Genomic DNA, 24,462 nt, shown 5'->3' on the forward strand with positions numbered 1-24,462 from the left:
CACATGTGTCAAACTTAAGGTCTGCGGGGCAGGATCAGGCCCGCCAAGGGTGTCAATCCGGCCGGTGGGACATTGTCGAAAGAAGCACAGGAGAAAAATGAGCCGCCGTTTTAAATATGTCCACTTGATGTTGCCAAAGCCAGGTGCCACTCACATAGCAACTGGGGCTGTATCTCTGTGTCTCCCTCTTATTTTTTTTGGTTCCCTCTCTTGCTCTTTTTCTCTTTCCTAACTTTTTTCTTTATTTCTCTGTCTTTTCAATTCTCTACATCTCGTCTTTTTTCCCTCTGTTCCTTTCATTCTCCCTTTCTCTTCTGAATTGACTAATCCGGCCCCTTGTGAGATTTTTTTTCCAAGCATGTGGCCCCTCAGCATCTCAAATGAGTGTGGCACCCTCGTCTTTGGGGAACAAATGTATTAAATGAAATAAAAACGACAAAAGACCAGTGGGAAGTAATGTCTATCAACACGTTTTTACAAATTCTTCCGCAGAAGTTTGTGAGGAGCAATGAACGTGGGTTGAACGGAGGAATGCCCCGGAGGGCGGCGGTAATTGCACTTGTCAGTGTGCTGTAACTCAAACCTTCTGACATGAAAGCACGTTTGACTGGTCCCCGCAGACGCCAAGACCTCATTACCATTCCTGGTCCTTTACAGGGGACGGACCCTCGCCTTTCAAACCGAGAAGACGACCGGAAACTCTGGAAAAACCGCCTCTTGCGTATTTTTCAAGTCAAGCTCGAAGAAAGATGCTATCAGTTGCCACTGAGCTGCCATGGCGGAGTACAAGTTGGAAGTCACGACCGGAGGAAGGGAGTCCGCGGGGACCTTGGACCACATTTCCGTCACCTTGATCGGAAGCGAAGGAGAGGGGGAAAAAACTGACTTGGACAACTGGGGTCTGGATTTTAAGACCGGCGAGGTGAGTTTGCCCGGACCTGATGATTGCAGTCTCGCATCTCGTGGGACCTCAATTTGGCATCTGCGGCAATGTTCCCTCTAAGCTGCGAGTGTGCGCAATTGCGCACCGCCCAGAGCTTTTCAGCGCAGAAGAAAATCCAGCTGGCTCACAAAAATCAGGGCTTCAAATTGCTCATTAAGAAGCCAAAGTCACAGTGCATGAAGGTCAAAATACACGGGTTCCCCTGACGCTGTGTTCTAAATGCGGTATTTGGAAGTCAAGGTCAAGTAGAACGAAGTTGAGTCAAGTCAGTAGAGTTTTTTGAGAACCGGCTTCTTCGGCTCGGCTCACTAAAAGGAACTGGCTCTTTTGGGTCCTCAACGGCTCTTCAGGTTGTTTTTGCTTCTTTCATCCCAACATGACCAAATATGATGTAAAATGATGCACAAAATGACTTAAAGGAAGGGGCAATAGAACAAAAAAGAATAAAATACCAAAATGAAAAAGTAGTGAAAAGCTGAGAAAAAAAGAAACAAAAGGTAGAGAAAAAAGAAGGAAAAATTCAGAAAAAAAGCCAGAAAAAAACAAAGGAAAGAAACAAAGGAAAAAATGTAAATACAGAACAAAAAGAAAAAAGTAACAGCTAAGAAAAAACAAACACAATGAGATTTTTTTTTTTAATTAATTAAAAAAAATAGAAAAAAAGAAAAAGTTTGTGTCGCATTCAAATCATTTCCAATGATACCAAGTCAATCTTGTTGCCAACATTGTACTTCCACGAAAAAATGTGATTAAATACAGTTGTGTATCGTGCAACTGACTCAATAAGCCCCCAAAAATGTGAGTATCATGCGACAAAAGATACCAGGAAAAAAAGAAATGGAAATCTTGTGAAAGAATTGTTGTAAAAACAAATGACGTTTGTAGGGCAATCGTACATAAGTCAATTCATTCCAAAGTAAAATGTAACGTGATATCAAGTTTTGGACATGTTTAATAATGAATTATCTTGCCACACTTGGGATTATGGTTGCTCACTGTTGTTTCAAGTGTTGCTCACCGACTTTGTGTGAACGCTCAGACCTGTAAGGAAAATGACAGGGAACATTGATCTGCGGGTTCAAGAATCGCAAAAGTCCGTATCTGGTGGGCTTTTGCAATCTTCTAGGGTCAGAGAGCTTTCTGTCCTCTAACATGCCCGATTCATCCGATCAACACATAAACGAGAAAGATACCCGATCACGATATAAAAAGGTCGAATCGCGTTTGCTAGAGGATGGGAAAATCCAAAAGCTGCAGGATTTTAGCCCTCAAAGACTGGGATTGAAGTGACCTGGTCTAAGGAACCACGGAGCAAAATCTGCTACCGAATAAGGCCTTGAAAAGCCCCCGGGCCCTGTGGAGATCGGCCCGTCCTGACTCGTCACGTTTTGATTTACGTGCTCATTTTTCTCGTTTGTGGACTGGCAGAGCGAGACCTACGTCGTCAAAACCGGTTCCGACTTGGGGCAACTTCTGCTGCTGAGGGTGGAGAAAGACCCCCGTTTTCTCCTGAATGACGACGAATGGTACTGCAGCAAAATAACCGTGACCACCCCGAAAGGGGAGACCCTCCTCTTCCCCTGTTACCAATGGCTTTCCAAAAACGAGGTGGTGGAGCTGAGAGGAGGAAGAGGTCCGCTCGATAGTTCCTTACACGCTCGATTGTTGCCAGTAACGATCCGTTTTTTTTTCTCTTCAGCTACGAAACCTTTCGAAGACCAGCACCCTTTGTTGATCGAGCACCGCGAAAAAGAGCTGGCGTCGAAAAAGAGCTTATTTCAGTGAGTCCCTCCAGTCTTTTCGGTGTGTTCTCGATGATCACGACGGTTTTTCTGACCCCAGGTGGGCCTCCGAGAACCGAGGCCTTCCGCACCGCAGCAGTTTTAGCACCGAAAGCGTCCCTGCTGAAATCCGCATGTCCAAGGCCAGAGTTGAAGACGCCCGTTCGGACATCACTTCAAAGTAAGCTCCTCGAAATAGACGTTAGGACGAAGGTTTGAGGGGAGGTGGTGTTGGAATTCAATTCTCAAAATGTAGCGTTCGAATGAGTTATCTGACTCCATCAACCAAATACAACCTACAGTACGTTCATCCAACAATTTCAGATTCAGATTCAGATTCAGATCTACTTTATTGTCATTCTAGTACACGTGTATACAGAACGAAATGTCGATGCATCTGACCCCCACAGTTTCCTTGAATGTACAGATATAAATAAAGTTGTATTGTATTTTGGCTACGTATAGTATTTTACCATAGTGCCGATAGTGCAAGAAGAGTAGCTAACCAGATGTGCAAAATGGGCAGTCAGGTTAACAAGTCAGGTACACAGTAACATTAACACTGTAACAATAACGCTGTAATTACCATAGTGCAGAGAGCAATGTGCAATGAGTGGCAAGCTATAAAAAACTGCCAGTAGTGCAAAAAGTCAGATTAGCAGCCGTTTAGATTTAAGTTAACTATATGTTAGATTGACCATTTAACAGTCTAATGGCCAGGGGGACTAGACTATTGCGGAGCCTGGTGGTCCTGCACCGCACACTGCAGAACCTCTTCCCAGAGGCTAGCAGAGTGAACAGTCCATGATGGGGGTGAGACGGGTCCCCGGTAATGTTCTTAGCATGGGATAGGCAGCGCTTCTGGCCAATGTCCTGAATGGAGGGAAGTGTAGTCCCGATTATTTTCTCTGCTGTCCTCGTTACCCTCCTCACACTACCCCAGTCGGTAGCGCTGCAGCCTCCACACCACACAGAGATACAGCTGGTCAGGATACTCTCTATGGTGCCCCTGTAGAATGTGATGAGGGAGGGTGGGGGCAGGTGGGCTCTCCTCATCCTCCGCAGGAAGTACAGGCGCTGCTGTGCCCTCTTAACCAGTGATGCAGTGTTCACGGACCAGGTGAGTTTGTTTGTAATGTGCACCCCTAGGAACTTGATACTGCTGACAACCTCCACAGCCTTGTTGTTGATGCAAAGTGGGGCATGGTTGGGCTGGTTTTTCCTAAAGTCGACAATGATCTCTTTAGTTTTGTCAACATTCAGGACCAGGCTGTTGTCCCTGCACCAGCCCACCAACTGCTCCACCTCCTCTCTGTAGGCCAGGTCGTTGTCATCCCTGATGAGGCCCACCACTGTTGTGTCGTCAGCATACTTCACGATGTGGTTTGTGGCGGACCTAGGGACGCAGTCGTGTGTCATCAAGGTGAACAGCAAGGGGCTTAGGACGCAGCCTTGGGGGGAGCCCGTGCTGAGGTAGATGACATCTGAACTGTTCTGACCTATCCGCACTGATTGGGGTCTGTCACAGAGGAAGTCCAGCAGCCAGTTCCGCGGGGGGGTGTTGAAACCCAGGAGTCTCATTTTGTCTACCAGATGTTGTGGGATGATGGTGTTGAATGCTGAACTGAAGTCCAGGAACAGCATCCGCACATGGGTGTTCTTCTCCTCTAGATGTGTCAGGCTCAGGTGAAGCGCAGAGGAGATGGCATCCCTGGTGGAGCGGTTTGTCCTGTAGGCAAACTGAAAGGGGTCGAATGAGGAGGGGAGACTGGAGGTGATGTGCTCTTTAACCAGTCTCTCAAAGCACTTCATTATGATAGGAGTCAGTGCAACGGGCCGGTAATCGTTGAATGATAAGATCTGGGGTTTCTTTGGCACTGGGATGATGTTGGCAAATTTGAAGCATGATGGTACTTTGGCTTGGTCTAGCGAGGTGTTGAAAATGTCTGTTAGTACACAAGCCAGCTGATCGGCGCACTCCCTAAGTACCCGCCCCGGAATGTTGTCCGGGCCTGGAGCCTTCCTTGTGTTGACCCTTCTCAGGGTCTTCCTCACGTCAGATGAGTCCAGGTGGAGTGCTCTTTCGTCCTGATTTGGAACCGCTTTCGCTGCAGTGGTGCCGTTTTGTGCCTCGAACTTTCCAAAGAATTTGTTGAGGTCATTCAGAAAGTCCATGCTAGTGTCCTGCACTGGGGCGGTGGTTGGCTTGTATTTGGTAATGGCCTGAATGCCTTTCCACATATCCCTGGTGTTGGTTTTGTTGAGGAAACGTTCCTGGATTTTTTGACATTTACACCAATTTACACCAATACCAAATCTGCTAATAAAAGACAAAAGAAACTCAATATGAACAAAATGATGACTCACAACACGTGGTAAGCTTTCTCTCCTGGCTTTGATCTCTTTGATCTCCGGCAAAACGAACATTAAATGCCACAGAAACAAAATGAAAATCAATCCAAACATCATTTTTGCCGTTCCGTGGATTCCGTTACTCCCCAAGCCTGCACAAATTTGACTCATTTTATTCATATTTAGTTTCTTTTGTCTTTCATTAGCATATTTAATATTGGAGTAATCCAGAAGTCATTGAAAGTAATCAAGTTAAAGTAACCCTGCTCACAACACAGTGCCTTGATGTCTCGTTTTCCCAAAACAGCATATCCAAATTTTCCCAGACAAAATATAATGCATTTCGAGAAGCCTGCCCTGTCAGTGAATATCCTTATTGCCATAAACTGAGTCAATCGTATAAAATCCTTTATAGTCAAATGTATAAAATCCTTTAGTGGGAACCGGAAACAGGTGCTCAAAACAAGGACATTATTTATTAACAAAACCAAGAACAAAGAAGTGGTCACTAAACAACTAATGAAATGCCCAAACAAGGAACAAAAATCGAACCTGACATGAAGGTAGATCTGAAAACCAAGATGACACTGGCAGAAGAAATGAAAAATGGCAAAGAGCCAACAAACGTGTGGACATCTAAATGTCCTTTTCACGGCTGTAGGATAATCGGGCACACGGGTGTGGTGATTCCACGCTCTTGTGCCCGGTTCAAGCCTCGGTTGGGCAGTCAGGTCCAAAAAGTGGGTGACGTTAACAACTCCCGTCTTGTTTTTCTGGAGGGGTTTGGAACTCAAGTTGAAAGGATTGGCCGGATCTGAAGAAAGTTGGAAAAATTTCGAAGACATGAAAGCCATCTTCAGCGATAGAAAGACACTGGTATCGGGTAGGTCGTCCTTCCTTTTTTTTATTCCTAGACTTCCCTCAATCCGATGAGCTCAATTCCCGGGGTTTCCCAGATTACGTGGCCGAGCACTGGAAAGAAGACGATTTTTACGGCTCCCAGTTCTTGAACGGCTCCAACCCCGGTATGATAAGACGCTGCTCCGAACTGCCCCGGAATTTCCCCGTCACCGAGGACATGGTGAAGCCGTACCTGGATATCGGTATGCCGCTCTTCAACGAATTCTTGGTAACCGCGAAGAGCTCCTAGGATCTGCCCGATCCGTCGGCGCCGTAGTAACCGTTGTTTGGCGCAGAGAGGGAACATGTTCCTCTACGAGCAGAAGATTTTGAGCGGAATACCCGGGAAGCTCTACAACGGCGAGAGTCTGCAAGTGCCGGCTCCTCTCTGTCTCTTGTACTTGAATCCTCAGAGAAAACTGATCCCGCTGGCGATCCAGGTACTTCACGGCGTCCTCCGGTCCATCGGCGAATGTGTTCCTCAGAGTGTGTTCGGATAGGTGCATCAAGAACCTTCGGAGGAGAACCCCATTTTTCTCCCGAGTGACCAGGAGAGCGACTGGCTGCTGGCCAAGATCTTTCTCAAAAACGCCGACATCATGACTCACCAGGCTATCTCCCACCTGGGGAAAACTCACTTCTTGTCCGAAGCCTGGGCCATGAGTCTTCATCGTAACTTCTCACTCATACATCCTGTCTACAAGGTAGAACCGCGGATACACGGGAGATTTTTTTCCACTTTTTAACGACCGGGACATTTTTTTTCTCCTTTTCCGCGCAGCTGCTGATCCCCCACTTCCGATGGATTCTACACGTCAATTCCCAGGGCCGCGATGTCCTGTTTGGACCTTCTGGTATCTTCTCATTGGTATGACTTGCTGTGCTCTCGGGCAATGTTCCCTCTAAGCTGCGTGTGTGCGCAGTTGCGCACTACCCAGAGCTTTTCCCCGCACAAGAAAATCCAGCCGGCTCACAAAAATCAGGGCTCAAACATTGCTCATTAAGAAGCGACTTAAGTCAAAGTGACAGTGCATGAAGGGAAAAATACACGGGTTCCCCTGACGCTGTGTTCTAAACGCGATATTTGGAAGTCAAGGTCCAAGTAGAACGAAGTTGAGTAAAGTCAGTAGAGTTTTTTGAGAACCGGCTTCTTCGGCTCGGCTCACTAAAAGAAACCGGCTCTTTCGGGTCCTAAACGGCTCTTCGGGTTGTTTTTGCTTCTTTCATCCCTACACGACCAAATGTTATGTAGAATTGTGCACAAAATGACTTAAGGGAAGGGGTGGAAATTGAACAAAAAAAATATATACCAAAATGAAATAGTAGTGAAAAGCTGAGAAAAAAAAACAAACAAAAGGAGAGAAAAAGAGAAGAAAAGAGCAGGAAAAATTCAGAAAAAAAGCCAGAAGAAAACAAAAAAGCAAATAAAGGGAAAAAATGTCACGAGGGGACCGACCGGGCCAGAACGGAGGCAGGAGGCAGGAAGGGAGAACTCAATTGCGCGACGATCAAAACTTTTATTTACCAAAATAAAAGTCGTCCAAAAACTCCGGGACAAAACAGAACAAAAACATTCTTACACTCAGAATGGTCAGGTACAGGTTTCCTCCGACTCAAACTAAACAGGACAGGGCATAACAGAACGGAAAAGGTGTAATGAGCCAACACCGCAATACCCACAACCCAACCTTAAGTAGCAGCCACGCAATTAGCTGATCTGCTTCAGCCGGTGCCCAGGGGGCGGGGCAGACCGGTCGCCACGGCGACCATGACAAAAAAGGTAATAGTTTTTTTCTTACTTTTTTGTTCTCTAACAGCTAGGAAAAACTAAACACAATGAGATTTTTTTTTTAAAAAGGAGAAAAAACTGGGAAAAAGAGGAATAAGTTTGTGTTGCATTCAAATCATTTCCAATGATATCAAGTGAATCTTGTTGCCAACATTGTACTTCCACTCAAAAATGGGATTAAATACAGTTGTGTATCGTGCAACCGACTCAATAAGCTCCCAAAAATGTTAGTATTATGCGACAAAAGATACCAGGAATAAAATAAATGGAAATCTTGTGAAAGAATTGTAAAAACAAATGACGTTTGTAGGCAATCGTACATGAGTCAAGTCATTCAAAAGTGAAAAATCATTTTGCATTGCCGGAAACTCAGCAAAATGTAACGTGATGTCAAGTTTTGGCCATGTTTGATAATGGATTAATTGCCAGACTTGGGATTGCCGTTGCTCTCTGTTGTTTCAAGCGTTGCTCACCCACTTTGTGTCAGACCCCTAAGGAAAATGAGAGGGAACATTGCTCTGGGGTTCTTTTGGCGCCGGTCTTAAAGGTCTCCTTTACGTGGCCAGAGTTCCATCGGAATGGACGGCACCTTGGAGATAATGGCGCGGGCGCACGGCGAGCTGACGTACGCCTCGCTCTGTTTACCCGACGACATTGGCGCTCGTGGATTGGAGTCCGTCCCCGACTTCCACTACAGAGACGACGGGCTTCGAATCTGGGACATCATCTACAGGTTCTTTTTGGAGTCACCCGGATTAGATTTCAAAAAACGGATTAACGCCAGATCGCGGTTTTGCTTTCCAGGTTCGTCCAGGATGTTATCGGCTTCTACTACCGTTCAGACTGTGAGCTGATCGAGGACTCTGAGCTCCAAGGATGGATCCAAGAGATATTCACGCACTGCTTTCTAGGAAATCCATGTTCAGGTATCAGAACCGATGGAGTTTGTCATGGTGAAACTAGAGGAGCTCTGTGATTGGCTGCCGCTCGTTCCGGGAGTCATCTGCGACGGGCTCCAGTTCCCTGGCGGGAACAAGCGGTTCAGAAAACGAACGAATGAATATTTGGACAGTGGTACCTCCACTTATAAATTCAATTTGTAGCTTTGTAACCTGAAACATTTGTAAGTGGAGACGCCTTTTGAATCTAAATGTGCTCATCTGTTCCAAGCCCAGTCGGATATGTTTTTTTAAAAATCATAAAAGAGTATCAGAACATGAAACCGTTACATCTTCAAATTAGATTACAACAAACAACATAAAACGAGAAGCATCTAATGTCAAAGGAAATCCTCAAAATATGAAATTACCTTTTTACTGGCCTCTCGGTTTACTGGTCCTCAGCGGTGCTTTTTGCCTTGTTTCCTAAAAAACTGATCCAATGACGTCTGCTTTTGGTAATGCATGGGAAATGCGCGACGCAGACATCATCATCAAGAGCGATAGCCCGACCTGTCAAAACCTTTTCTGGGTGATTTCTTTTCACAAATTCTAAAACTTTGTGGAATTCTGCCCAAAAAAAATTAACATAGGCTTGATAGAATGTCGTCTCTGAACTCATTCTGCACAGCGGTGTGTGTTTCCATACCTTTCTGATATCTCTTGGTTTATTTCGACGGCCAGAAAAAGTCTCTTCTTTTCTGCATGTCTTTCGTGGGGTCCGTCGTGAATGATAGCTCTTAAAGAGCGGGAATGGCATGCTGGGAAGAGGACACGAAGAGCATGCCAGGTAGAACTCGAAAAGTGACAAACGGCAGCGTGTACTGTACTGTCATTTCGACTTCTCATCCTGAAACGTCTTTAATTGGGGCAATATTTCCCCCTTCAGGTACTTTCTTACCCGAAACTTTTGTATGCGGAGACGTTTTCGGAGCAGACTTTATTGCCTCGCCCCAAAACATGTAAAACAAGATGCAGGTAGATCTTGGCGGGAGAGGGAGAGCCGTTTATTTATCTTCGTCAGAGTTCTTATTCGTCTAAGAGACATTCTTAGTTCGTCCCCCTCGCGATGACGCACGTGTTTATCTCAAAATGCACGCTACCGGACACAATGTTTTCCCCCAGAATGTTTTCGTCCTTTTTCGATTTTCCAAAGTTACACAATTTCCGAGAACATCATTGGGCTCGGCCTGACATCCAAATGTCTGACTTGACCGCATGTTCCACGCCAAGCAGGATGTTATTCCTTGGCAGCCCAAGGTGATTAATAATAACATTCGCTGACATTAACACTCGGGAGAAACAAGCCTAGAATTTCCCGTTTTAATCTAATTTCAAGCTCGACTCCAATAATCCACAACAGGTCAGGTTCGTTGTGACGAGAGGTAGTCCTGTCACGACAAAACACTGTCTTTTTTTTGCAAATTGCTACAGGATGTCCGCAAGCTTTTGAATGCGTGGAACAAGTGGTGAAGTTCATCACCATGATGATCTTCACCGTGTCTGCTCAGCATGCAGCCGTCAATAACGCCCAGGTGGGAGGAAAAACAGCTTTTTGTGGAACTTCCATTTTTTTCTCTTGTGCTAAATGGAGCGCTCGCTTACTTTAGTACGACTACCAGATGTTCAACCCCAACGGTCCCGCCATGTTACGGAAGCCGTCTCCGACGGCCAAAGGACAGTCCAGCGTGAAGGGGATTCTGGAGACCCTCCCCAACGTGGGCGATGCCGTCTTAGCGGCTAGCTTCCTCCACATGCTCACCCTCAAACACTCCGATTCCGTAAGTGGAGGGGGGGTCAGACTCGTTTTATCCGGGGGCCACGCGCTAGAAAAAGTCGACTCTGCGCCGACAAACCTTAAGGATAGAAGTTGTGATCCAACAGGTTCTAAAAAAACCCATGAAGTTCTTCCATCTTTTGTAATTGTCGCAGGTGTTCCTGGGTTCCTACCCCGAGGAACGATTCCAAGAGCCGGAAGTCAAGCAGATGATGAAGGAGTTCCAGGCGGCGCTCGCCGACCTTAGCGACAAAATCAAGGCTCGGAATGCGAAACTGGTGGTTCCGTACCCGTATTTGGACCCGGGTGAAATCGACAACAGTATCATTCAGTAGATCGGATAAAGCGGTAGCTCTACTTACGTATTGAATCGGTTCTGGGAGTCGCTTTGTAACCTGAAACATTTGTGAGTAGAGACGCATTTTGAATGGAAAGGTGCTCATCTGTTCTACGCTCCGCAACAGTCACAAATCATGAAAGAGCATCAGAGCATGAAAGTCATACCTATTAAAATAAAATGGCCGCACAACAAACTTCAAACGAGAGACACGTCGTGTCAAAAAACAGAATAAAGGAAACAATACAAATTCTCATCTACCTTTTTGCCACACACAATTTCCTTAAATGTACGGATATAAATATGTAGTATTGAGTTGAAGTATTGAAATACTAAATAATATACTAGATAATTATAGCTATGAGTACTATGCAGTAGTGCAAAGAGTGCAAGAGGAGCAGCTGAACAGATGTGCAAAATGGGCAGTCAGGTAAACAATTTTTGTTTTCTATATCCTTTTTTTATTGTTTAATTTTTCAACACAAGGATACTGCTGGAAGTGTGAATTTCCCTATGGGGATGAATAAACTATCTATCCATCTCACCTTTAACAATCACCTGAATATTCAAGTCGGCGTTTTCTCAAATAAAACACAATTGTTGTGCGATTGACTCGATGTCTTTGAATAACTCCTTTTTTGTTGTGCATTGTACACGCGTTTTATTTACATATGCAGTACGTAGTAGGTTTATAAAAAAAAAAAGAGGGGGAGAAATATATTTATAACATCGTTACGCAAACGCATCACGAAAAAAATGAGAAAACTACAAAAATGGCTACCTGGACTACACTTGATGGTTGGAATTCAGTATCTATCGCGTTTATTATAAATAAAATTGAATAAATCAATATAAATATTATTTAGATGCGTTAAAGCTATGTGTTTAAATGATTATCTATGTCAAATTCAACAAACAGAACACGTAAAAAAGTTTGCAGTGAAATCTTTTTAGAATACATTTTATTTCAAAAGCGTATAACTACAAAAATGGCGCCCTAAACTACACTCGATGAGAATAATACTTTTATTATTAAAATAAGTATCATTCAGCTTCATTTAATACGTGGTGTTTGAACTACCCAATTTTATCACACATAAATACATTTTATTTGGATATTTTTTTGCATGGAATATATAAAAAAGTTTGCAGTGAAATCCATTCAGAATGTTTCCGTTCAAACGTGGGAAAACTACAAAGATGGCGCCCAAACTGACGCTTGATTATATTTCGGTTGTTTTGTTTGTTTTTGCTCATGTCATTTGTATTTCAATTTTTGACGGGTTGAATATGAATGCTCATATTTTTTTATTCCAAGAATCGAAAACATTAAAAAAAGAAATGTTTTTTAAATGGGCTGATGTAATTCAGAAAACTACCAGCAGAGAGAGCCGCCGTTCCCCGTGTCTCGCCTCACTTCCGTCAACAAGGCTCTAAATAGAAATGTTGATTTGAAGAAATAGAAAATGTCTAGCTTGTTGTTCCGATTCGGCGTGGTTCTGACCCCGAAGTCCCCGCACGTGGAGCTCTTTATAGTGGGCTCGCGCGAGGAAACAGGCCGGTGGGATCCGAACAAAGCGGTTCGGATGAGCGCCTGTCACGCTTCGGTGTCGAACCGGGAACCGGGTCTGTGGATAGGCGACGTGCGCCTCGTGGAGCCTTACAAAGACACGTTTTACTTCAAGTTCTTGATGAGAACCCACGGAGACTTTCTTTGGGAAGGTAAGACTTGATTTTAAAGTGTAACCCGCCGTCGTTCTGTCAACTATAGACCTTAATTTAATGGCTACGTTTACATGCGGGCAATAATCTGGTTAGAAAGGTACAACATGTTAAAAGAGTCTTAAAAGACGTTTGGGTTGTAAAAGATGGACGGAGTCCTCTTTAAACTCAACATGAACTTTGTTTATTTACAGAACACCGTTACAACCGTCTTTTAGACTCTATGGAGTCTCTTTACCGTAATAACTCGTCTGCTCCGCAAGCACAATCCATTACCGTATATGACAGGGGCTACCAAAAGATCAATACAAAACGCAATGGAGACTTGAGTTCAAATGTGTAGAACTACAAACATGGCCTCGCCAACTCCACTCGAAGAGTCACTTCAAACGTGTAAAACTACAAAAATGACGCCCTAAAGTACACCTAATTCGTAAATGCTGCATATGCATATGCTGACTATTTTTTGCACTATAATGACTTTGCACCAAATGCAATATTGCACAACCCTTACGATACCAACGGTATCACGACAACACTGTATGTAACATCCCACATGCCGACATTTCTTGTGTAAATACCATGTAAATTATAACTATAGCCTTATCCCCCTTGTTTTATAACCTTATCTTCTCTGTTCCTTTATCTTCTTGGCTCATACCTCACTGTGAATGTGTAAAACTGGAGTGTCATGCCCAATTTCGTTGTCACAATATGTTAACCCATTTTGTAACAATGACAATAAAGGTATATTCTATTCTATTCTATTCTATTCTAAAGTTCAGTAAAATGTGTATGCCTACAAAACTCACACCCTAAACTACACTAGATAAGCGCAATTCTCCTCAAACGTGTGAAACTAAAACAAAACGGTGCCAGAATCTGCACTAGAAGTGTCAAATTCAGTTTGATTGTGTAGAGCTACAAATATAGCCACGAGAACTACACAAGAAGAGTCAAATTCACGTAGCCTAGATGGTAAGGCGCCCGCTTTGAGACTGGGAGGTTCGGGTTCGCGCCCCGGCCGAGTCATTCCTAAGACTTAAAAAGTGGTCGGCGGCGCCCTCTCTTGGCTGCGGCTGCATCGGGTCAGGTGCAATCGACATTTCGTTCTGTGTACATTGTTACACAGAATGACAATACAAGGAAATTATTATTATTATTATTATTAAAACTACAAAAATGGCGCCCTAAAGTACACTTGATTAGTAAAATTCAGTTAAAATGTGTGGGCCTACAAAAATCACGCCCTAAACTGCACCAGATAAGCAGAATTCCCTTCAATCGTGTGAAACTAAGACAAACGGTGTCAGAAACTGCACTAGAAGAGTAAAATTCAGTTATATTGTGTAGAACTAAAAATATGGCACCGCGAACTACACTCGAGTCGAATTCACTTCAAACGCGTAAAACTACAAAAATGGCGTCCTAAAGTACACCTAATATGTTATTTTAAAATGTGTGGACCTACTAAAATCACGCCCTAAACTGCACCAGATAATCGGAATTCTCTTCAAACGTGTGAAACTAAAACAAACAGTGTCAGGAACTGGACTAGAAGAGTCAAATTCAGTTAGTTTGTGTAGAACTACAAAAATGGCCCCGCGAACTACATAGAGTCGAATGAACTTCAAACGTGTAAAACAACAAAAATTGCGCCCTAAAGTACACGTAATACGTAAAGTTCAGTTAAAATGTGTGTGCCTACAAAAATCACGCACTAAAGTACACCACATAAGCGGTATTGTCGTCAAACGCGTGAAACTAAAACAAACGGTGCCAGAGACTACACTAGAAGAGTCAAATTCAGTTCGATTGTGTAGAACTACAAATATGGCCCCGCGAACTACACAAGAAGAGTCGAATTCACTTCAAACATGTGAAACTACAAATATGGCGCCTCGAACCACACTAGAAAAGAATGATTCAGTTCAAACGTGTAAAACTACAAAAATGGCCCCGGAACACACAAGGGATTCAGTTCAAACGTGTCAAACAATGAAAACGACACCCCAAACTAAACAAGACGAGTAGAACTCAGTTTGAAAATATAAACTTTAAAAATGTGGCCCAAAACGATACTTTTAAGAGCAGACGTCGATTCAAATGTGTAGAAGTGCAAAAATAGCACCTATGTTCAACTCAGTTGTTTTAATTTTTCCCTTCCTTTGTTTCATTTTCCGTTTTCCCCCCTTTTAAAAAAATTCATTTTATTCATAATGTTACATCGTACGTGTTTTACAAAGATTTAGGCTACGAGGAAGATTGTGAAGAGCCGTCTCGGAGCGGAAAGAGCCGGCTCTTTTTGGTGAGCCGAGCCGAAAGAGCCGCTTGTCGGGGGGGAAAAGGCGTCATTCTCACTAGATTTCCAGAAGATGGCGTCAAAATCTTGACAATTCTCACCCGGGTGCAGGTTCGGGCCCCCACCACGACAGAAGGTGCACCTACGAGGATGCCAACATGGTGGACGGCGTCCATTGCCACCCCATCGGGCACTGGACGGAGGCGTGGGGTCAATCGGACGAGATGAAGCGCACCGGGGAATTCTACTCGGGCGTGGCCGCTCTTCATGCCATGCACTTCTCCAGGTGATCGCGTGCCTGCAGGTATATTGCCTTTTTGCCCTCACGTCACCTGGATACGAAATCCCGTCCGTCTTCCGAATCCCTGCCCCGATTTCAACTCGTAAATGACAGGATAGGTGCAAATAGGATGAAAAATGCCATATTTTTCCCTCGCTCTCTCTCTATGTCTCTCTCTATGTCTCTCTCTATATCTATATCTCTATATATATCTCTATATCTCTATACATATCTCTACATCTCTCTCTCTATATCTCTCTCTCTATATATATCTCTACATCTCTCTCTATATATCTATCTATCTCTCTATATCCCTATCTCTCTATATATCTCTATATCCCTATCTCTCTATATATATCTCTATATCTCTCTCTCTATATATCTCTATCTCTATCGCTCTCTATATATCTCTATCTCTCTCTATATATATCTCTATATCTCTCTCTCTATATATCTCTATATCTCTCTCTATATGATATTTCTATATCTCTCTCTATAAGTATCTCTATCTCTCTCTATAAATCTCTATCTCTCTATATATCTCTATATCTCTCTCTATATATCTCTATATCTCCATCTCTCTCTATATATATCTCTATATCTCTATCTCTCTCTCTACATATCTCTATCCCTCTCTCTATATATATCTCTATATCTCTCTATATATCTCTATATCTCTCTCTATATCTCTCTATATATCTCTATATCTCTCTCTATATCTCTCTCTATATGTATATCTCTATATATATCTTTATATCTCAATATATATCTCTATATCTCTTTCTATATCCCTATCTCTCTCTATGTACATCTCTATATATCTCTATATCTCTATACATATCTCTATCTCTTAATATATCTCTATATCTCTCTCTCTATATATATCTATATCTCTATCTCTCTATATATATATCTATGTCTCTCTATATATATCTCCATCTCTCTATGTCTCTCTCTCTCTCTCTCGATATAGATATATATCCATTTTGACGTTAAACAAAACAAAAATGAACAGCGCAACGTCGAAAACACTCCCCCACCTTCAAATGGTTCAGTCCATTTAATTCCAAGCAATGCTCTTTTGTAGTATTTCTGTAGTATATTTATAGAATGTACTTTTATTCTGCAGTCTTTTGTAGTATTTCTATAGTATAATTTCTGTTTGTATTTTATATTTTTGTATTAATGTGTTTTTTTAGTATTTCTGTAAAAGCATTTTTCAAACATTTCCATAGTAGTATCTTTGTCTATTTCTATATTATTTTTTTGTCAGAATGAAGACAAAACAATACACGAGGTCCCCGTTTTTGGTTTTATTTCCCTATTGTGGTATTTTTTGTGGCCCGTTCCCGCCTAGGGGCCATTTGAAGCACGTTTTTGGAAATGTCATCTGCCCCCAGACCTTTGTGACCAAGCGTCCTTTGGGCCATCAGGGTCTTCCCGAGGCTTTGGCTGGGCAGCTGCCCTCGCCGAGAAGAACACGTGGGCGTGAAAATGAAAGAGGAGCTCGGCATCAGCGCCGTCATCAACTTCCAGACGGAGGCCGACGTCCTCCGCAATTCTCCGGGCTGCGCGCGGGACCCCGAGGCCCTCGCCCGCCTGTATCGCCGCTACGGTATCGCGTACGTCTGGATGCCGACGCCCGACATGAGCACCGAAGGTTTGTTTGTCGCGCCCGGCTGGACTCGCTTTCGTTCCCTCCTCCGTACGCCGAAAACGACAAAAGTACACTACGACGCGTTGGGACAGCCGCAAATAAATTGGCGAAAAATCAAGCGCATAAACCTGACATCTGTCCAAACTATTTGTAAGGTTTTAACATTTACTAAACTGAAGACACTCTCCAAACTCTTACAGTTGGAGCATATTCAATAGTCTGAGAAATGTAATCAGCCGAACGACGAGTGTCGTCCACAAATCAATTTATTTAGCCGAATCAAAGAGTTGAACAAATCGGACCTTTCTTCCTTGCCAATTGCAATCGTGTGGAGAAAGACGATGAAGTTCCGGGGTCTCCTCATCTTATCCCCATGCTGATGAAATGTTCACGCCCCATGACCAAGCCTCTGGCAGATTGGTCCGCACCGTGTCGATGCAAATTTCCCAATAGTCCTTTGAGGCTTGGGAGAAGGGTGATGGGTCATCGCCCTACCGCCCAGGCGAGGTGATAAGTCATTGTTATCTGCACAGATTGACACCAAAGACACGTTCCAAAGCAAAGTCGGTTTACGACACCCTTCTGAAGACTAACACTCAAGGCTGAGGTCAAACTTAGGGCAAGTATTTTTGAGTATAAGTGGAATAAAACGGCGTATAAAATAGTATATAACTTCATATTACAATATAAAGAAAGCTGCAGCGTGGCCTTGTTAATCCTTTAACGTGGATGAGGATAGGTCGGACATGCAGCCATCGTCATGTAAAAAAGCTCCAAATTGAATGACTAGATATATCATAGTCAAGAAAGTACTACTCATGCCAACTTTTTCCCCTTTTGTGTTTCTACAACAACAAAAAACTACAAAATTGCTAACAATCATAACAAATGTAGTGTTTAAAAAATGGGCCTAATGTATTATTTTGCTTTCATTCTAAAAATAAAAAATGAAATGCCACAAATACTACTACGGTAAATTTAGAACTGAGGCAAAAACCCCGGAAGTCGTATTCATTCACTAGACTTTTCAACTTAAAACTTCAATAAAGACAAATGTTTTTGTCAATGAATTGACATGTGCTTAAGCCTTGTATTAGATTTTAAAGAAAGGAAGCTATTTATTCAAGAAGGACAATCACCTCACCTCTATGTCTCGAGTGCCACCGTACACAAATGACAGCATCAGGTTCCAAAACTTGTATCGGGGAAGGTTTCAGCCAATAAAATGACGACAGTACTTTCAACGTTTGCATCGCAGACCTTGCGTATCATGGCGGTAGATCGGTGACGCATGAATATTTAACCCGAGGGGTTGGAAAAAACCTGGGCTGCAACAAAAAATCGATATCATCGATGATGAAAAGCGTTGGCAAAAAAATTCTGAATTGATTTGTTGTGCCACTCGGAACGTGAAATCAATGCAAATAAGGGGCTTTGAGGGTTGTAGTAGCACTTTGATTTGGCAGAGGGCGCTTTAAGACTTATTTTAATCCAAAAAGTATATTTGAGTTTTTTAAAATCATTTTTATTGCATCCTTACAAGCAAAATTGGTATGAAACAGTCAAACACGACAAATAATTTTCAAAGGAACAGAAAGTGCTGCAGACATTTAGAGAAAAAAACATCTGAAAAGAAGTAAGCTAAAAAGAAAAATCATAACGATGACAGTTTTTTTTTGTGTTTCGCTACGTCATTGGAAGCCGTCGTCTGAAATCCCTCGACCGTATCGCCATTTACAGGTCGGGTTCGGATGCTCCCCGAGGCGGTCCTCCTCCTCCACGCTCTCCTAGAAAACGGCCACGCCGTTTACGTCCATTGCAACGCCGGCGTCGGGCGCTCCACGGCCGCCGTTTGCGGTCTGCTCCTCTACGTTCTGGGTTGGAGTCTCAGGAAGGTCCAGTACGCGTTGACGGCCAAGAGGCCCGTGGTCTACATCGACGAGGAGGCTCTGCTTCGGGCCCGGGAGGACTTTTATCGCAAGTTTGGCCTTCTCGGGTCTTCCGTCTTAGAAACCTGAAATGGTTTTACGAAGTCTCCTTGATTTTAAGTCGGGTTCCTGTACTGTGGTCCCTGTGTCGCTAAAGGCTCCGCCCCCTCTTCCTCTTTCTGCCCGTATTTGGTCACAAACTGACTGCTTCAGTTTTCCTCCCCTTTGCTTGTCCTGATTACCCTCTAATCCACAGGTGTTAAACAGGCGGCCCGTGGGCCAGATCAGGCCCACCCATGGTTTAAATCTGGCCCGCAAGACAACCGTGAGAGAAGCCCAAGAGGAAAATGAGCTGTCGTTTTAAATATTTCCACCGGATGTCACTAAAGCCAGTTAACACTTGCAAAACAATTGTGGTCGTATTTCTCCATTTCTCTCTGACTCACTTCTTTTTTATTTATTCCTCCCTCTTTTTCTTTCTTCTGTTCACTCTCTTTCTCTTTTTCTCTTGTCTCTATTCCTCTCTCTCTCTCTAACTCTTTCTCTGTCTTGCTGTCTTTCTATTTTCTCTCTCTAATTTACACTTAAATTCTCTTTCTTTCTATTTTTCTCTTTCTTTCTCACCCTCTTTCCCTTTTTCGACCTCTCTCTCTCACCTCATTTTGTCTCTTTTTCTCCTGCTGAATCTTTTTCTCTTGTCGCTTCACTTCTCTTATTCTTTTTATCTTTCTCTTTTTTCCCTTTCTTTTTCTCTCTATTCATTTCCCCCTTCTTCTCCATTCATATCTCTATTCTGCTCTCTTTTTCTCTCACTGTTACTCTGTCTCCCTATCGGTTTATCGCTCCCTCTTTCTCTCCCTCTCTCTTTCTCTTAAATTTACTAGTCCGGCCCCGTGAGATTTTTCTATAGCATTTGTGGCCCTCAGCTAAAACGAGTTTGACACCCCTGCTCTAATCACTACTCTTCCTTTTCACTATGTCAACACTTTGTCCCCTTGGCTATGTGCTAGTTCAGTGCCTGGCTTGTCACGTCCTAAGCCCACCTGTTGTTTATCCCTTCCCCGGTTTGTCTTATTTGCCGATCGAGTTTAGGGAACCACTCTCTCTTTTTCATTTCTCTCCCCCTATCTCTTGTACACTCTCTCTGTTCTCTCTTTTTCCCACTTTCTCTGTTCAATCTTTCTCTCTGCTCTCTCACTTTCTCTTGTTCTCTCTTTCTTATTTTCTGTCTGTCTTTTGGTGAACCAAACCCTGTCCAAATAAAGACCTCGGTTACTGCACTCATTTTTGTTCCTGCGCTGTTCTTCCGTACATCCGGAGTAGGTCCACAACAACGGGGTCTCGAACTCACGGGCCTCGGGATGACGGTTTGAGGCCGCCGATATAACCAGAAGGGTAAAGGGACAGTAGCGTAGTATTGTCCTGCGACCCAAAACGAGTGCTAAAATTCACAAGTAAGAATGGCAATGACGGAGTCTTAAAATGATCCTAAATTTCCGTTTTTCGTTTTTAAGAATTGCACCCAAAAGACGTCTCCATTTGGTCTTTTTGGGGACTTTGCAAAGAAAACTATTTGGACAACTTTAAAACAACTCCATTTGGTCCGTGTTGAATAGATATATCTGCATTTTCTCATCATACTTCTGTCGTAGTATTTAAGTTTCATCGTGTACTGTAGTGCTATTTTTCTTGTATTTCTGAAGAAGTATTCTTGTCGTTTTTCTGTGGTATTTTTGTAATCTTTCAATAGAATTGTTGTAGTATAGATGTAGTATTTTTATAGTATGACTTTAGTCGTATCTTTGTCGTTTGATTTAAGTAGTATTGATATTATTTTGTTTTTAGAGTATTGTCATATTTCAGTAGTAGTATTTTTTTGCATTTTGTCATCATACTTCTGTAGTAGTAGTATTGTATACTGTAGTGCTATTTTTGTTGTATTTCTGAAGAGGTAATATTGTAATTTTTCTGTGGTATTTTTTGGAGTATTCTTGTAGTATTTCAATCGAATTGTCGTATAAGTGTAGTATTTTTGTAGTATTTCTGTAACAAATTTGTTGTAGTATTTATGTAGTATTTTTATAGTATAGCTTTAGTTGTATTTTTGTTGTTATTGATATTGTTTTCTTTTTGGAATATTGTTGTAATATTTCTGTAGTTGTATTTTTGTATTATCATAATTATTTTTTTTTCTAGTATTTCTGTAGACGTATTTTTGAAATATGCCGTAGTAGTATTTTTGGAGAACTTTTGTTGTCTTTTTGAAGTATTTCTATTTTTGTAGATATTTGTAGTATTTCGATAGTAGAAATTTTGTTGTATTTTTGTAATATTATTGTAGTTTTATTTGTGTAGTATCCCTGTTGTAATACTTCTGTAGTAGTATTTTAGTATTATTGTATACTGTAGTGCTATTTTTGTTGTATTTCTGAAGAGGTATTATTGTAGTTTTTCTGTGGTATTTTTTGGGGTATTCTTGTAGTATTTCAATCGAATTGTTGTTGTATAAGTGTAGTATTTTTGTAGTATTTCTATGAAAAAATTGTTGTAGTATATATGTAGTATTTTTATAGCATAACTTTAGTTGTATTTTTGTTGTTTGATTTTAGTAGTGTTGATATTGTTTTATTTTGGGAATATTCTAATATTTCTTTAGTAGTATTTTTGTATTCTCATAATTATTTTTTTCTAGTATTTCTGTTGACGTATTTTTGAAATATGCCATAGTAGTATTTTTGGAGAACTTCTGTTGTCTTTTTGAAGTATTTCCATTGTTGTATTTTTGTAGATATTTGTAGTATTTCGATAGTAGAATTTTTATTGTATTTTTGTAATATTACTGTAGTTTTATTTGTGTAGTATCCCTGTTGTAATATTTCTGTAGTCGTATTTTTTTGCATTTTGTCATCATACTTCTGTAGTAGTATTTTAGTATTATTGTATACTGTAGTGCTATTTTTTTTGTATTTCTGAAGAAGTATCCTTGTAGTTTTCAGTGGTATTTTTTTGTAGTATTTCAATAGAATTGTTGGAGTATACGTGTAGTATTTCCATAATAAAATTGTTGTTGCATATATGTCGTAATTTTATAGTATAACTTTAGTTGTAATTTTGTCGTCTGATTTTAGTAGTATTGAAATGGTTTTATTTTTGGAATATTGTTGTAATATATCTCTAGTACTATTTTTGTATTATCATAGTTTTTTTTTCTAGTATTTCTGTAGAAGTATTTCTGATATATGCCATAGTAGTATTTTTGGAGAACTTCTGTTGTCTTTTTGAAGTATTGTCGTATTTTTGTAGATATTTGTAGTATTTCGATAGTAGAAGTTTTGTTGTGTTTTTTTGTTGTATTTTTGAAATATTCCAGTCGTAGTATTTTTGTATTTTGAGTGTAGTAGTATTGCTTTAGTTGTGTTTTTTTGAATAGCCCTTAATCACAAGACGGTCCCTTTTTTGAAGCACTGAATTTGATATTTAGTATTGGAGTCATTTTGTAGTACTTTAGTCGTATGTCTGTCGTCATCATTTTGTTGTAGCCCCACAACGAGGACAAAGTTGTCACCTGAAAAACACGTTCTATTCGTAGTACTTTCATTTCTATGATTTATATTTTGGTTTCGCGGGGCCGTATGAAAATCCCGCCGGGCCGCATGTGGCCGGCGAACCCTAGTTTGCTTTTCCCTGCGTCGGAACGATGATTGGACTTCACGGCACTAAAAATGGAAAATAATAAGAAGGGGCGCCTATTCGCTCTTCAAGCCCACGCCTTTCTTAATGCTCTCCCGCAAATATCCAAAACGCATCCCCATCGTATTCACTCTTGAGGGCTCAGCTTATTCATGGACACACACACTGTTCCGTTATGCATGGCTTCAAAATGGATTATTTGGAATTTTAAGACGAATGCTAGAAATGAAAAAGGAACCGATTCTAATTATTCTGTAATGGATCATGTTTTTGTTTTGGATCTAAGTTTATCGGATTCTGGACTTTTGCATTTTTCCCCAGAAAGACATTCCATTCCATTCTCCCAGGCCAGGACCACATTGAATATCAACACCATTTTTTGACAGGCTGTAAGATAGTTTACCCCAGATGTGAAAAGTACCCAAAAAAGCAGACTAGGCATTTTTTATCTTGCTATCTTAGCAGCTTTCCCAGAAAGACATTCTACTATCGAGGGACAGAACAAGCTTGGCAAAGATCACAATATTTCACAAGCAATCAGGTGGTCAATCTACAAATGAAAACTCCCCAAAACAAACTCTGCACTACAGGGAGTGCAGAATTATTAGGCAAGTTGTATTTTTGAGGATGAATTTTATTATTGAACAACAACCATGTTCTTAATGAACCCAAAAGTCTCATTAATATCAAAGCTGAATATTTTGGAAGTTGGAGTGGGGCTTTTTTAGTTTTAGCTATTTTAGGAGGATATCTGTGTGTACAGGTGACTATTACTGTGCATAATTATTAGGCAACTTAACAAAAAACAAATGTATACCCATTTCAATGATTTATTTTCATCAGGGAAACCAATATAACAGCTCAACATTCACAAATATACATTTCTGACATTCAAAAACAAAACAAAAACAAATCAGTGACCAATATAGCCACCTTTCTTTGCAAGGACACTCAAAAGCCTGCCATCCATGGATTCTGTTAGTGCTTTGATCTGTTCACGATCAACATTGCGTGCAGCAGCAACCACAGCCTCCCAGACACTGTTCAGAGAGGTGTACTGTTTTCCCTCCTTGTAAATCTCACATTTGATGAGGGACCACAGGTTCTCTATGGGGTTCAGATCAGGTGAACAAGGAGCCCATGTCATTAGTTTTTCTTCTTTTAGACCCTTTCTTGCCAGCCACGCTGTGGAGTACTTGGATGCGTGTGATGGAGCGTTGTCCTGCATGAAAATCATGTTTTTCTTGAAGGATGCGGACTTCTTCCTGTACCACTGCTTGAAGAAGGTGTCTTCCAGAAACTGGCAGTAGGACTGGGAGTTGAGCTTGAGTCCATCCTCAACCCGAAAAGGCCCCACAAGCTCATCTTTGATGATACCAGCCCATACCAGTACCCCACCTCCACCTTGCTGGCGTCTGAGGCGGACTGGAGCTCTCTGCCCTTTACCGATCCAGCCACGGGCCCATCCATCTGGCCCATCAAGACTCACTCTCATTTCATCAGTCCATAAAACCTTAGAAAAATCCGTCTTGAGATTTTTCTTGGCCCAGTCTTGACGTTTCAGCTTGTGTGTCTTGTTCAGTGGTGGTCGTTTTTCAGCCTTTCTTACCTTGGCCATGTCTCTGAGTATTGCACACCTTGTGCTTTGGGGCACTCCAGTGATGTTGCAGCTCTGAAATATAGCAAAACTGGTGGCAAGTGGCCTCTTGGCAGCTGTACGCTTGACTTTTCTCAGTTCACGGGCAGTTATTTTGCGCCTTGGTTTTTCTACACGCTTCTTGCGACCCTGTTGACTATTTTGAATGTAACGCTTGATTGTTCGATGATCACGCTTCAGAAGCTTGGCAATTTTAAGAGTGCTGCATCCCTCTGCAAGATATCTCACTATTTTTGACTTTTCAGAGCCTGTCAAGTCCCTCTTCTGACCCATTTTGCCAAAGGAAAGGAAGTTGCCTAATAATTATGCACACCTGATATAGGGTGTTGATGTCATTAGACCACACCCCTTCTCATTACAGAGATGCACATCACCTGATATGCTTAATTGGTAGTAGGCTTTCGAGCCT

At 41.9% G+C, this 24,462-nt stretch overlaps 2 protein-coding genes across 2 annotated transcripts; both read left to right on the top strand.

Annotated features, from left to right (window-relative positions):
* The first annotated feature begins 644 nt into the window (after nucleotides 1-644).
* On the top strand, nucleotides 645-11,379 carry LOC148345912 (hydroperoxide isomerase ALOXE3-like). Its single transcript, XM_088324879.1, has 14 exons — nucleotides 645-922; nucleotides 2,372-2,576; nucleotides 2,643-2,724; nucleotides 2,786-2,905; nucleotides 5,856-5,959; nucleotides 6,033-6,205; nucleotides 6,273-6,416; nucleotides 6,477-6,680; nucleotides 6,758-6,844; nucleotides 8,332-8,498; nucleotides 8,570-8,691; nucleotides 10,138-10,238; nucleotides 10,314-10,484; nucleotides 10,636-11,379. The coding sequence occupies exons 1-14, from the start codon at nucleotides 776-778 to the stop codon at nucleotides 10,813-10,815; spliced, it is 2,007 nt and encodes a 668-aa protein (XP_088181005.1). The 5' UTR covers nucleotides 645-775; the 3' UTR covers nucleotides 10,816-11,379.
* An 836-nt stretch (nucleotides 11,380-12,215) lies between these two features.
* On the top strand, nucleotides 12,216-19,990 carry epm2a (EPM2A glucan phosphatase, laforin). Its single transcript, XM_088325019.1, has 4 exons — nucleotides 12,216-12,539; nucleotides 14,953-15,127; nucleotides 16,555-16,781; nucleotides 18,519-19,990. The coding sequence occupies exons 1-4, from the start codon at nucleotides 12,284-12,286 to the stop codon at nucleotides 18,794-18,796; spliced, it is 936 nt and encodes a 311-aa protein (XP_088181145.1). The 5' UTR covers nucleotides 12,216-12,283; the 3' UTR covers nucleotides 18,797-19,990.
* The last annotated feature ends 4,472 nt before the right edge of the window (nucleotides 19,991-24,462 follow it).

The sequence above is a fragment of the Urocampus carinirostris genome, chromosome 20 (assembly GCF_059441175.1).
Source record: "Urocampus carinirostris isolate Australia breed hairy pipefish chromosome 20, RoL_Ucar_1.0, whole genome shotgun sequence".
NCBI classification, from domain to species: Eukaryota; Metazoa; Chordata; class Actinopteri; order Syngnathiformes; family Syngnathidae; genus Urocampus; species Urocampus carinirostris.